The sequence below is a fragment of the Phragmites australis genome, chromosome 14 (genome assembly GCF_958298935.1).
Source record: "Phragmites australis chromosome 14, lpPhrAust1.1, whole genome shotgun sequence".
In the NCBI taxonomy this organism is placed as follows: Eukaryota; Viridiplantae; Streptophyta; class Magnoliopsida; order Poales; family Poaceae; genus Phragmites; species Phragmites australis.
Genome location: NC_084934.1, coordinates 25,259,932 through 25,273,505, shown reverse-complemented (window position 1 = coordinate 25,273,505; position 13,574 = coordinate 25,259,932). Strand labels below are relative to the sequence as shown.

The window sequence follows — 13,574 nt, the reverse complement described above, 5'->3', positions numbered from 1 at the left end:
CAATTGATCTTTAGTCCAAAGAAGCTGGGCATGTGTTTTAGGGCACTAGCTTGTTCTACTAATTGTAGTTCAGAAGAGCTCTTTCTGGAATACTACTGTTGGTCTTATCACGAGTAAAAATGCTTTGAAAATGTTACAGATTTAAACTAGGGTGAAGATATCTCGGAGAAAGGATTAGGAGAACAACGTTCGACAGACTTAAAGTAGGGTGAAGATATCCCGGAGAAAGGATAGGGTGAAGATATCCCGGAGAAAGGATTAGGAGAACCCCAATAACACCCTGGAGCCAAGTTACACAGATCAGGAAAGAGAGAGAGATCCTGGATATCATAGGGAACTCCTCCTTGAAATGTGACATATAGTTTTTTTTTTCTTGAGGTAATGTTAATGAAAAACACGAAAACAGGTCTAACGCACCTTTGAGAAGATCCCGAACCCTAATAATCCCCTTTCCGGAACAGATTGGGGCAGTTAAACAACAAAAATATCACATCTTCATAGCAGCAACCAAACATACAAGTCAAAACGGTGTGTGAATTCAACACAATAATATGCAGATATATATTATTACACATGCAGCTTTGTCAATAACTGAAAAATCATAACAAATAATACGCACCGCGGCTAGACGTGTCCTTGTGGTGGATTCATGCAAAAGCCTCTCGTGGGGGATTACATACAAAATAGTCCACCAGAGGCCACTTAAGCAGAACACTGGATACACAGATACACTAAAGTGCAGATATTTCCTTTATCACCTGCTCCTTGTCTGCCTCAAACTGCTCGTCCTCTGATAAACCATAATAATAGTATTAGTTTATGCCAAACTGTTACCGAGGAAAATTAAATCTCAATAGTAACCGACTATAGTGACAAACTCGATCAACATTAAAAACAACATGCGTTGAAAATATAACTGAACCACACCTAAAGTCTTGTGAATAGATTAGCAAGTATGGTACCTTTGTCAATCTTGAACCCAGCAAAAAACCGAAGAAGCTTGCTTCTATTTGTGACTAGTATGTTTACAACCTCAGCAGGTTTGTTTTTATTTGCAGCAAACAGCTGAAATGCATGGTGATACAATAATCAAATGACTTGGCAATCTTTTGTGGGAAGAACAAACTGTTACAGCAGTTGTACTTACCTTAAACACGTGAAACGCTTCAATTTGAATATTTTTACTTGAATCCTGGAAAATTAAGAAAAACAATATAGAGTTGAAAGGAGAAAATAAGAATAGTCAGGTGAAGGGGGGAGCACTTCAACTGTAATCTGTAAGTGTATTCAATGTTAAAGGGGCAGCGTACACAACTAGGGCTCCCAAAAAAGGTCAGAACTGGCAGCACATCTATATACTAATAGTGTTAGACAGCTGCATAGTCTCATGCATAGGCGCATGGGCCATTGGCCCATTATGGCTAATTATAGATTGATTGCTATTATATTAGGCAAAGAGATCCCACGGTGGTTATGATTCTATAAACCAGCCCAGGGTCCTCCTTGCCTATATATGTACCCTGCCTATTGGCCTCCTAATTCATCCAGCAATTCTAGTGCCATACAATTGCTTTCATGGTATCAGACGCCTAGGTTTTCCTTCTTCCGCTGCCCTAGCCCGTGCGCCTCTCGGCTGCGCACCCCGCGCGCCTCCCGGCTGCGCACTCTTCCCCGCCCCCATGCCCGGTTCTGCCCCACCCGCCTCCTCTGCCGCCGATGCCGAGGCAACCCTCGTGGCCGAGCGCACTCGCGCCGCCGCGGCCGAGCCCGCCCGTGCTGCCGAGGTCGAGCGCGCCCGCGCTGCTGCGGAACGCCGCCGCCAGCAGGAGGCTACCCGGGCCGCCGCTCTCCAGCGCGCCCAGGCCGCCGAGCAGGAGGCTGCGGTCGCGGCCCAGGAGCGCGATGCCGCCGCCGCCCGTGCTCGCGACGCCCTCGCGCGTGCCGCCCAGGAGCGGGAAGCGGCCGAGGCCGCCATCCCGGCAGACGACGACGCAGCCTCCTCGGCCGGCGCCGGTGGCGACGGTGGCTCCCCTCCGCCGCTTCTGGACGCTCTCCTGGCGCACGAGGCCGCCGCCATCGTCAACCTCCACGCCCAGGCCGTCGGCGTCCATAACATCCGCGCTCTCGTCCCCGCCGTCCTCGACATGGAGTCCAACAACTACACCCGCTGGTGCCACCAGATGCTCCTGGTCCTTGGGAAATTCTCCCTCCGGCGCCATGTTCTTGCTGATGCCGCCGACCACACCTACCCCGACTGGGAACGCATGGACTGCGTCGTCATGACGTGGCTCCTCGGCACAATCTCTCCCGATCTCGAGGAGATCGTTCGGGACGACCATGCCACCGCCACTGCCCGCTCCATCTGGCTCGCCCTGGAGCACCAGTTCCTCGGCAACCGCGAGCAGCGCGCGCTCTACCTCGACGCCGCCTTCCGCAACTTCGTCCAGGGCGATCTCTCCATCACCGACTACTGCCGCAAGTTCAAGTCCATGGCTGATGCCCTGGGCGACTTGGGCGAGGTCGTCACTGATCGTACGCTCGTCCTCAACATCATTCACGGCCTCAACGAGCGCTTCGCCTCCATCGGCATGCACCTTCAGCGTGGGCGCCCGTTCCCCACCTTCCTGGAAGCCCGGAACGATCTGCTGCTTGAAGAACTCAACATGGCTCATCGCTCGACGCCTTCCCCGACCGCCCTGATTGCCTCCGGCACTGGCGGCACTGCTCGTCAGCCCCCCAGCGCCTCTCCTGGAAACGGCGGCCACTCCAGGAACTCCGGCAAGGGCGACAAGCGCGGCACGCACGGCGGTGGCAAGGGCAAGGGGCGGCAGTCTGGCACGCCCGCCCCTGGTCCAGCTCCTCCCGCGCCGAACCAGCAGCATCCTGCGCAGGCTCCGCCAGGCGGTCCATGGCCCAGCTTCTACAAGCCCTGGTCCGGTTCCATCAGCATGTGGCCTGGGAATCGTCCTCCCCTGGCTCCGCTGCCGGCTGCTCGTCCTCCTCTGCCGGCCCCTCCACCTCAGCCGCAGGCTTTCATCGCCGGTGCCCAGGGGCAGTGGGCTTCCCCCCCCCCCGGCTACTACTACCCCACGGCCGGCATGCCATCCTGGAACGCGCAGGAGCTAGCTTCCTCCTTCAACACCGTGTCGCTGACTCCGCCTCAGCAACACGATTGGATCTTCGACACCGGCGCCACCTCGCATATGACCTCCGATGCCGGTACTCTTTCCCACACCTCTTCCCAGCGGTATCCTGTTCCCTCTTCCATTGCTGTCGGCAACGGTGCTTTACTTCCCGTCACCTCCACTGGCACAGCTCATCTTCCCGGTTCATTATGTCTTAATAATGTCCTTGTTTCTCCGGGTCTTATTAAGAACCTAATTTCCGTACGTCAGTTCACTTCCGACAACAATTGTTCTATTGAATTTGACCCTGCTGGTTGTTCTGTGAAGGATCTGCATTCCAGGAGAGTGATCACCAGGTGCAATAGCTCCGGGCCGTTGTACCCTCTTCGTCCCTCTGGCGCGTCACCTCTTCCTTCTGCACACCTCGCCACCACCGCTGAGTCCACTCTATGGCATCGTCGTCTCGGTCATCCTGGACTTGAGACCCTATCCAAACTTCTGGCTTGTAATAAAGAAATCAGAAATTCTATATGTCATGCTTGTCAGCTCGGGCGTCATGTTCGTCTTCCTTTTCCTATGTCAGCATCACGTGCTTCACATAGTTTTGACCTCATACACTGTGATTTATGGACCTCGCCAGTCCCTAGTGTCTCGGGTTTCAAATATTATTTGGTCATTCTCGATGATTACTCACACTATATGTGGACGTTCCCTTTACGCCTCAAGTCTGACACCTTTTTAACTCTCTCTAATTTCTTTGCTCTTGTTTCCACCCAGTTTGGCCGCACCATCAAGTCTGTCCAATGCGACAACGGGCACGAGTTTGACAACTCTAGCGCCCGCACCTTCTTCCTAACCCACGGCACTCACCTCCGGATGTCGTGCCCTCACACCTCTGCTCAGAATGGGAAGGCTGAGCGCGCCATCCGCTCTCTTAACAATGTGGTTCGGTCCCTCCTCTTCCAAGCCTGTCTTCCACCTCGGTATTGGGTCGAGGCACTGAACACCGCCACCATTCTACTCAACATCTTACCAACCAAAACGCTGCGCTCTCGTACGCCTCATGAAGCCTTGCTAGGCTCCCCGCCCGCGTATGACCATCTGCGCGTCTTCGGTTGTCGATGTTATCCCAACTTGTCCGCCACCGCTACCCACAAACTTGCTCCGCGCTCCACTTCATGTGTCTTCCTTGGCTACTCTGCTCATCATAAAGGCTACCGCTGTTTAGACACCGACTCCAACAAGATCATCATCTCTCGCCATGTGATCTTTGACGAGTCCTCCTTCCCTTTTGCCGAGCAGCCAGACACCCCATCCACCGCGGACTTCGAGTTTTTGGACACCTTTACTAATCCCGTTCCGGTGCCCATAGGCCCGACACGGTCCCTTTTGCCTGCAGGATCACCATCACCCACTCCTCTGCCCGCACTGCCATATGAGGATGGGTCTCCAGCAGGCGCCTCACCCGCACTGCCGCGTGCGGCAGTGTCCACCGGTGCCCCCCTGCCTGCTCCGGCCTCGACGTCTCCAGCACCCCCGGCGTCCCCTGCACAGCCACGTGCGGCTGTTTCGGCGTCCTCCGCACTGCCCCGTGCGACTGCCCCGGCGTCCCCTGCGCCTCCCCGCGCGGCTGCCAAGCTACCGCCGCCGGCTCGAGTCATCACTCAGGTGTACAGCCGGCGCCCTCGCCAAGCTACGTCTCCAGCGCCTCCAGCCGCCCCTGCGCCCCTTCCAAAGGGTGCGGTTGCCATTCCCCCCGTGGTCAATCAACACTCCATGACCACCAGGGCGAAATATGGCTTCCGGCTACCTGCTGCGTACAACACCGCGCTGCTGTCTCCCGTTCCGAGGACATATCGGGCTGCTCTTGCCGACCCGAACTGGCGTGCTGCCATGCTGGATGAGCATGCTGCCCTTCTCCAGAACAACACTTGGGACCTTGTTCCGCGCCCCCCTGGCGCGAATATAGTGACTCGCAAGTGGATCTTCAAGCACAAATTTCAGGCTGATGGTTCACTGGAACGCTACAAAGCTCGCTGGGTCCTTCGCGGCTTCACACAGCGTCCAGGAATTGATTTTTCAGATACCTTCAGCCCCGTCGTCAAACCAGCTACCGTGCGGACTGTGCTCTCGCTGGCCCTCTCCCGCAACTGGCCTATTCGACAGCTTGATGTGAAGAATGCCTTCCTCCATGGCAACCTCGGTGAGACAGTTTACTGCGTGCAGCCCTCCGGGTTTGAGGATTCCTCTCATCCCGATTACGCCTGCCGTCTGAACCGTTCCCTCTACGGTCTCAAGCAGGCGCCTCGAGCATGGTACAGCTGTTTTGCAGCTTACTTGGTGTCCCTCGGGTTCGTGGAAGCCAAGTCTGACACCTCGCTCTTCGTGTTCCGTCGTGGTGCTGAGCTCATCTACCTGCTCCTCTATGTGGATGACATCGTCCTCACAGCTTCTTAGACCACACTCCTCCATCGCACCATCACTGCTCTGCAGCAGGAATTTTCGATGAAGGACTTGGGTGATCTCCATCACTTCCTCGGGATGCAGGTTCAGCGGCGGCCTGATGGCCTTTTTCTCTCACAGCGCCAGTATAAGCAAGAGATTCTAGACCGCGCGGGAATGGCTGAGTGTAAGCCCTGCTCCACCCCGGTGGACACCTGTTCCAAGGTTTCAGCGCAGGATGGCACCCCCGTCAGTGACGCCACAGATTTCCGAAGCTTGGCTGGTGCTCTTCAGTATCTCACCTTCACACGTCCGGACATCTCATACGCCGTCCAGCAGGTCTGCCTTCACATGCACGATCCTCGGGAGCCTCACCTTGCCGCTTTGAAGCGTATCCTGCGGTACATTCGTGGCACTCTTCACCTTGGACTGCTTCTTCGACCTTCAGCACAGTTCGATCTGGTGGTCTACTCCGACGCTGACTGGGCCGGCTGTCCCGACACCCGCAAGTCCACCTCGGGCTATGCCGTGTTCCTCGGGGATAGCCTCGTCTCCTGGTCCTCCAAGCGCCAGAACACTGTCTCCAGGTCCAGCGCCGAAGCCGAGTACCGTGGTGTGGCTAATGCCGTGGCTGAGGCATCCTGGCTGCGCCAACTCTTATGTGAGCTCCACTCCCCACCCAGCAAGGCTACCTTGGTGTATTGCGACAACATCAGCGCCGTCTACATGTCATCCAACCCGGTTCAGCACCAACGCACCAAACATATTGAGATTGATCTTCACTTTGTTCGGGAGCGTGTCGCCATTGGTGCTGTCCGCGTTCTTCACGTGCCGACGTCATCCCAGTATGCCGACATCTTCACCAAGGGTCTGCCTTCGACGGTTTTCCAGGAATTCCGGTCCAGTCTGAACGTCTGTGGCAACGCTCCGACTGCGGGGGGGGGGGGTGTTAGACAGCTGCATAGTCTCATGCATAGGCGCATGGGCCATTGGCCCATTATGGCTAATTATAGATTGATTGCTATTATATTAGGCAAGGAGATCCCACGGTGGTTATGATTCTATAAACCAGCCCAGGGTCCTCCTTGCCTATATATGTACCCTGCCTATTGGCCTCCTAATTCATCCAGCAATTCTAGTGCCATACAATTGCTTTCAAATAGGTTTATAACTATGCCTCATTGGTACCATATTTATTAATTTAATTCGGGGGTCATTCATGTTTGGCAATTGGTATGGAACCCTTCGGTAGCAGTCCCAGTACAGCACGTACACTAGGAGGCTGAAATGGTGACATTTTGCTCACGTTGGCATGTACATGCTAGCATGCAAACAAACTGCAACCTCCCTACTTCAAGCATGGATACAACAAGCAAACTGAAATCTCCTTACTTCAAGCATGGATAACATGTAAATTGCAAGATCAAACTGTTACAAGCGAAGTTTAGTATACTGACCCTTAAGAGATTCATCAGGATCATAAGATTATCTTTCGAACTCACGTAGCGTATCATGACTGCAGAATTTGATCTATCCAGAAGCATGTCTCCCAATAGCTGAAAGGAGAAGCATATTAACATGAGAAACTTGATCAGTAAAAACATGTCTACAAGATCTTGAAAAAGATTCATAAAATATATCAAAGAAAATAGCACTGATGCCATCAAACCTATCCATCAATGAATAGGTGTTCACTTCAAACAGAACCGAAAAGCCTCAGGAAAGTTCATTGGCAAGCTACTTGATCATTCAAACTTCAAAGTTACACAAGCTACATAGAGTTGTTTGACTAAAAGTTGTAATGACACATAGTAAAGCACGGTGAGGTGGATGAGACATGCAGACTAATTTTCATATTACAGAAAAATAAAACATGTAAGTATTAAGTCTACTGAGATTCGCACTCCATAGTCCGTACAGATACAACACAAACAACCAAACGTAATAAAACAGTCGTACCTTGATAGCTTGTCTTTTTGTTATGTAGTTGGTTGATGATAACAACCTGGAGTTGAATTCTGCAAAGAACTAAGGAAATGCGAAAGGAAAAGAATAAAGAAGTTTCATAAAAAAAGAAAGTAAAAATAGAAAGTAAAAGAGCATGGAAAAAACATGGTGCTAATTAAGCCATATCAAGTAGAACAGAACAAGTTATGACACCAGCCAAACTAGAAATCTAACTAATCAATAATTCAAAAGGTCATTTACACGAAATTTCTAATGGTTCATAACTAAGATTCAAGCATTTAAGGGAAAATACACTGAATGAACCTTGTCAACAATTTATCCATCTGACCAATCCAATCAGGTCTCCCCTAACTCAAGACAATATTTAAATCAAGCAGAGCTTGAAACAAGAATATGAATTGTGCTCTTTAAACAACAGAATTTAATGATGCGCTACAACTTGACTAACAAGATCATGATAGATCGCATATAGATTGAACACATACAGCACAAGGAACGATACAACATTTGTAAAAAAACAAAATTTAGCAATTATGGTCCCAAGCTAAAAATACTAACCCAATCATAATTCTTGGAGAGAAATTCAGCCACCGTTGCTTTATGCCTTGTCAATAGTTCCTGTTTACAGTGGCATAATATGATGACACAAGAGCATGTATAGGATCGAATAAAATATAAAATGCAAAACATTAGACATGCAAGCATGAACATTCCTACATTTCACAACACCAAAGTCATCAATTAATTATTTTCAGCTACAACCCATACGTATTATGGTTTGAATCAAATGTCAGTGGGGAAAACAGGGCTATCTTTTTATCGTCACTGTCATTTTTGGCCAAAAAAAAAAGGTGATGCAGTGAACACACTATGCAGAACTGATGCAAGGGTCCTAGTACTTAGGTCTTAAGTACAGAAGTTGGGAGTATGAAGCAAGAAATCTCAATGATCTTTCCACAAGGCAGGCTTCTTAAAAGAGAAGCAGCTACTTCAGTAATGGCACATCAAATAAGCTACAGTATTACATTATATACCTTTTGAATACTTGTCAAAGTTATTTTGATAAATAATTGATTGCAATGAAAAATTCAATTACCGAGAGCAGCAAAACACATTAAAGATGCTAGATACAAACATGCTGACATAAAGTTAAACGTTTGAGCAGAATATAGGGAGCACTTGACTTAATATTTTAAGGCAAGAGGGTGAAGCAACTCACCTTAAAGGTAGCAGAAGCATCCGAAGCTATGTCAAAATTTGGAAGCTGTATATAGTCAAAGAACTTCTTCATGTGTTCAGACTCTAAAACATACCTGTCATTGAACAAATGCTATAAAAAAACAGCTAAAATTCTACAGAAGCTTTCAAGTTCTACAACATTTGAATGGATGTCTAGCTTGTGCCTAGATCATCATTGAAGGTGTTATTTTGCATTTATGTCCTATAATATTCTGGGGAAAAATCGAGCACCGAAATCACATTACTGAAATTTGTCAAACCATTTGTAGTGATTTTAAATGTATACAAAAACCATCCATATGACAACCTCAGTTCCAATATGGTTGCAATAGATGCAAGCAAAATTACATCAGATTAAGAAAAAAACTTGAACAAAATTTGGGTTTGGTATATCAGAAAGTTTAACACAAAAATCATTTTTGAAGTTTGCAGTGCAGGCTTTCTGTACAGTGTACAGCGTTCTGCAACATATATTTTCAATTTTTCATTCATGAATTAATAATTTTAATGTGCTGTACTACTCGATGACCCTCTAAAAACACGGTACTTTCATTGGAAAGAGATCCCCTGACGTTGAAGTCACCATGATGTCGTCACTGACATGTGGGCTCGGCCCCACGCGTCAGCGACAACACGCGACGTCAGGGGATCCCGGTTGACTTTCATTATGGCTAACGAGAAATGTATATTTGACTTCTTGCAAACCTGAATGGAGCACTTCCTCCAGTGGTTCTTGCATGATCATTTCATGGGTATGATAGTTTTTTTATCGTGACATGAATGATGTGATCTTTGATTCATCAATTAATTGTGATAAAATATATATACTGTGTATTAAAAAGAATATATCAGCTGTGTCACCTTGCAATACTTTGGTGGCGGATACATTCCCTCAACATGGCACCATAATGTAAAGCAATGTCCATATTCTCATACCTGTAAGGTGCAAGTAATGAGCGAAATAAACAAAAGGTAATCCCGTATTATGTTGAACAGCCAATTTCAGATGAAGGTAGTAGAAGCTCACAAACTAACTAGTATGCAGTGGTGCCATGATATACAGTGTTTTTCTCCTAACTTGTATGCATGAACATACTCTAGTAATCTAAACCCTCAAATGATGAGAATTGGATAGTGTTGAGTGGAAGGGTAGAAGGTGAAATCATCATTCAATTAAAGAAACTTAAGCACAAAGAAAGTATCTGGGGGAATAAAAGGCCACACATCAGCTCAGAAAGCAGTCTGACAACATGAAAATAGGGCATACATCCAGTAATTGTTCACTAAGTGATCAAAAACAATTTTAAACTAGAAAATACTTCAATGATAATCACAGTACCGTAGCTGGGAAATGGACATGGCCATCAGGAGTTGAGATAAATTGTGTACTGAGTGTATGGCAAAAAACAACAAAAGAACTAAGCAGGCATGGTTTACGAACAAAACAAATAAATATTACTCCCTCCGTTCAAGAATATAAGGTGTATATTGTTTCAAAAAAGTCATCATAAGTTTTGACCGACAATTAGTAAAATTATATGCATGTTTAGTATACAAACTTTGTATTTCAAAGTACTTTTAATATAATGTCGATTTTATAGCAATTGACAACATATTATAAGAGAAATTAATGGTCAAAGTTTACTTTTGATGACTTTTTAAAAAACAAAATACGCCTTATATTCTTTAACAGAGGGAGCACACTTAAACACCAGAAATAGCTAATGCATCCAGATGTATAGTTTAAAAATGAAAACTACGTTCTGGTGACTTCATTTGCTCACCCAGTTTTATTTTAGCATTAAACTAGTACCATAATCAAGAGTCAGGTGGTCAGGTGGAGAGTTATGGAACACATGGTCAATTGGTCGCACAGGTGGCACTAACAAGCGCAAGGATCAGAGGGAGTTAATCAGTTAAACAAACAAGATAAGAAATTCTTCCAATGAATTATTTCAAAGGAAAAAAGAGAACTGATCGTCAAAAGTTATTTTAACTTGGACAACATTCTTACCCAGAAATTAAGATGTCCAAGAGATCTTTATTTGACTCTAGGTACTCAGATGCAACTATCTTTGAGGATACTTGCTGTCTTTGCAAGTTTGCAACAACTTGAGTAGCATCTTTCCTGGTCTGCAATGATCCAAAGTACATATATATCCATAAAATAATTAACCAAATATTCATGTAAAACAGAACAATAAGAGAAGTGTATGTAATAAATGTTATTCTATTACAGTCTAGGTACATCAAAAACAAAATTAAAGTTATACCTCCAAGTTCAGTTTTGGAAGACATATAATTAATAGTCGTAAAGTGTTCTCCTTGAAGAATTCTTGGGTCAGTTGCACACAAGCTTCAGTGACAGGCTCTGATTCACCATTGCCATAAAGAATAGACTTCAACTCCCTGATATTTTTGCTTAACTCTGTCATCTGCGTAAATTTAATCTTAGGTGCAACCCATTTGAATTGAATGGACATATAACAGTGGGCATTTAGCATACTACTTTTTTCTATAGAAAACCATAGGACTAAATATCTAAAGGTTTCTATAGCATATAATGCGGGGGATAAAGCTGTTTATACGTTGTCCAAGGTGGTGGTTGGCTTGTGGCAACTTCAGCATTACTTAATTCGGAATATATGTATAACAAAAAGTTACAATTTCACTTACAGACGTTCATAGTTACTAGTAACTCTGAACTCTGAAGTGAGTTATGATGACAACTTGCCGGCTTGATAACCTACAACATGCTCCTCTTTGCACCAACTTCTATTGTAATCAACTTAATTCAGCTGATATAACAAAAACGTATCTCCCAGAATTCCATGAGCTATCACTTTTCAATTTGTTAAAATGCAATCATGAATCACATCCGAGAAAAGTAGTGCACTAGTACTACGTACTAAGGAATTGCAAAGAAAAAGCAAATAGCCTCGAGTCATATCACTGAGCACCATTTCCATCTGTGACGAAATTAACCGAACTCAAGGATATAGATAAAAAATTAAGCAAACAGCTCCCTCATTCAGGCGCGATCAGGGCCGAACTCGCGGGCAGGGATGGGGAATAGAAGCCTCGAAAACCCTAAACAAAGGGACAGACTCGATCTCACCTTCTCCTCCCGCTTGGCGTCACCGCCCCGGGAGCCGGAGTGGAGGTCGACGAAGACGAGGAGCTCGCGCGTCTGCCGCACGACGTCGGCGGGCGTCCGCGGCTTCGACTTGAAGAGGCCCTTCATCTTGCCCGCGTCGTCCGCTGCCGCTGCCGCTGCAGCCGCCGCGGGGGACAAGCGCGGCGGGGAGGGCGAGGGCGAGGCCTTGGGCCTCCTCCGCCCCGCCGACCCGAACGAGAAGCAGCCGCGCAGGAGCGCCACGGGGTCGCCGCCCGAGAGGCCCTGGGGCCCCTGCTCTCCTCCGCGCGAGGGTGGGACCGGGGCCGGGAGCGATCGGAGCGAGCGAGCGAGGCGAGGGTTTGGGAACTCTGGCTGCGGTGGGGTGGGGTGCTGGGCACGAGGGCGAGGGCGAGGATCCCTATCCACCAGTGGGCAGAGACGAGACTGGTCGCGTTTCGGGACGCTTCCTGCCTGTCGCAGCGTCGCTTCTCGCTGTCTCGTTCTCTGCTCCGCCTCTTTTCTACTGCCTTTCTGCGCACACCAACTTTGTAATCCGCCTGGTGATGAATTGATGGTAGGAAATTTGAATTATTTAATTTTATATTTATTAAAATATAAATATGGATATTTCTATCCGTATTTGTTTCTGAAATAGGTACTAAAATGAATATATTCGAATTTGTTTTCGAGATTCAGATTCAAATGTAGATATCTGAATTTGAGATATATCCGATTCGTATTTGTATCCACCATCCAGGGAACCAAATTTTGCTAAAGTTTTAAAAAAATTAGATATGAACGAAATTTCAACCCAATCAAATTGGAACAAATTTCAGTCAAATTTCAGTTAAATTTGATCAAAAATTTAAATTTCCAACATGAATTTTGAACAAAATTTCTAAAATTCCGGCCCAATCAAATTAGAACAAATTTCAGTCGAATTTTATCAAATTTCAGTCAATTTTTTTCAAAAATTTAAATTTCTGATCTGAATTTAGAAGATCGAGTAGATATCCGAATTCGGATTCGTATTCGAACTATCCGATTCGTATTTGTATTCGAGGATATCCGAATCCGTATTCACATACAGATTAAAATATAGTAAATTATACTATCTAAATTCGATTTCATACATCTTCGATCCGTTTTCGTGGGATGAATCCACGGGATCCACGACTCTTCGGCCTTTCACGTGAAGACGAATGTGATCTACCCATTTGAGGTAGGTTTTGTTCGTGTCAAATCGTATTTAACTCGGTGATTTAGCCATTAGAAAACTCATGGAAATGTGCCTTTTAACTTTCACTGTTTTGGATTCTTAGGATGCCTTTTCGGCTCTTCCTCTATGAACGGGTAGGAGTAACACAATGCAACAGAATATGCGAGATGCAACTACAAAATTTTCATTTCAAGAGAATATTCACAGAGGATATTCTATAGCTAAGGCTCCGAGTTGGCGGATGCATTCAAGTTTGAAACATCTAAATGGCAATTTTAATGGAATCAGTCAATTATTTTCATGTTTTGAATCTATACTTTTATATTCTATACTCCTATATAATTCACCAGATGTGGCGGATCCAAACGATCCTCACATTCTACCCGCGTTAATCAAACGGTCATTATATAAAGTTGGATTCTATTTTCCTTTTAGAAATATTATCAATCACTCATTATTTATC

General features: G+C 46.4%; 1 protein-coding gene across 1 annotated transcript; it reads right to left on the bottom strand.

Annotated features, from left to right (window-relative positions):
• Window positions 1–514: 514 nt before the first annotated feature.
• LOC133890512 (putative MO25-like protein At5g47540) lies at window positions 515–12,413 on the bottom strand. Its single transcript, XM_062330902.1, has 11 exons — window positions 11,893–12,413; window positions 11,048–11,209; window positions 10,789–10,907; window positions 9,636–9,710; window positions 8,755–8,848; window positions 8,094–8,153; window positions 7,527–7,595; window positions 7,025–7,123; window positions 1,148–1,192; window positions 963–1,065; window positions 515–790 (listed from the first exon to the last, which is right to left on the bottom strand). The coding sequence occupies exons 1-11, from the start codon at window positions 12,016–12,018 to the stop codon at window positions 732–734; spliced, it is 1,011 nt and encodes a 336-aa protein (XP_062186886.1). The 5' UTR covers window positions 12,019–12,413; the 3' UTR covers window positions 515–731.
• Window positions 12,414–13,574: the final 1,161 nt, after the last annotated feature.

What these genes read in the sequence shown, in the direction of transcription:
- LOC133890512 (XM_062330902.1), bottom strand. Translation starts at nt 12,018, where the DNA reads ATGAAGGGCCTCTTCAAGTCGAAGCCGCGGACGCCCGCCGACGTCGTG. An exon ending in TTGGACATCTTAATTTCTGG is followed by an intron (nt 9,711 to 10,788) that starts GTAAGAATGTTG and finishes TGCACCTTACAG; the next exon opens with GTATGAGAATATGGACATTG. An exon ending in TCCTGATGAATCTCTTAAGG is followed by an intron (nt 1,193 to 7,024) that starts GTCAGTATACTA and finishes TTAATTTTCCAG; the next exon opens with GATTCAAGTAAAAATATTCA.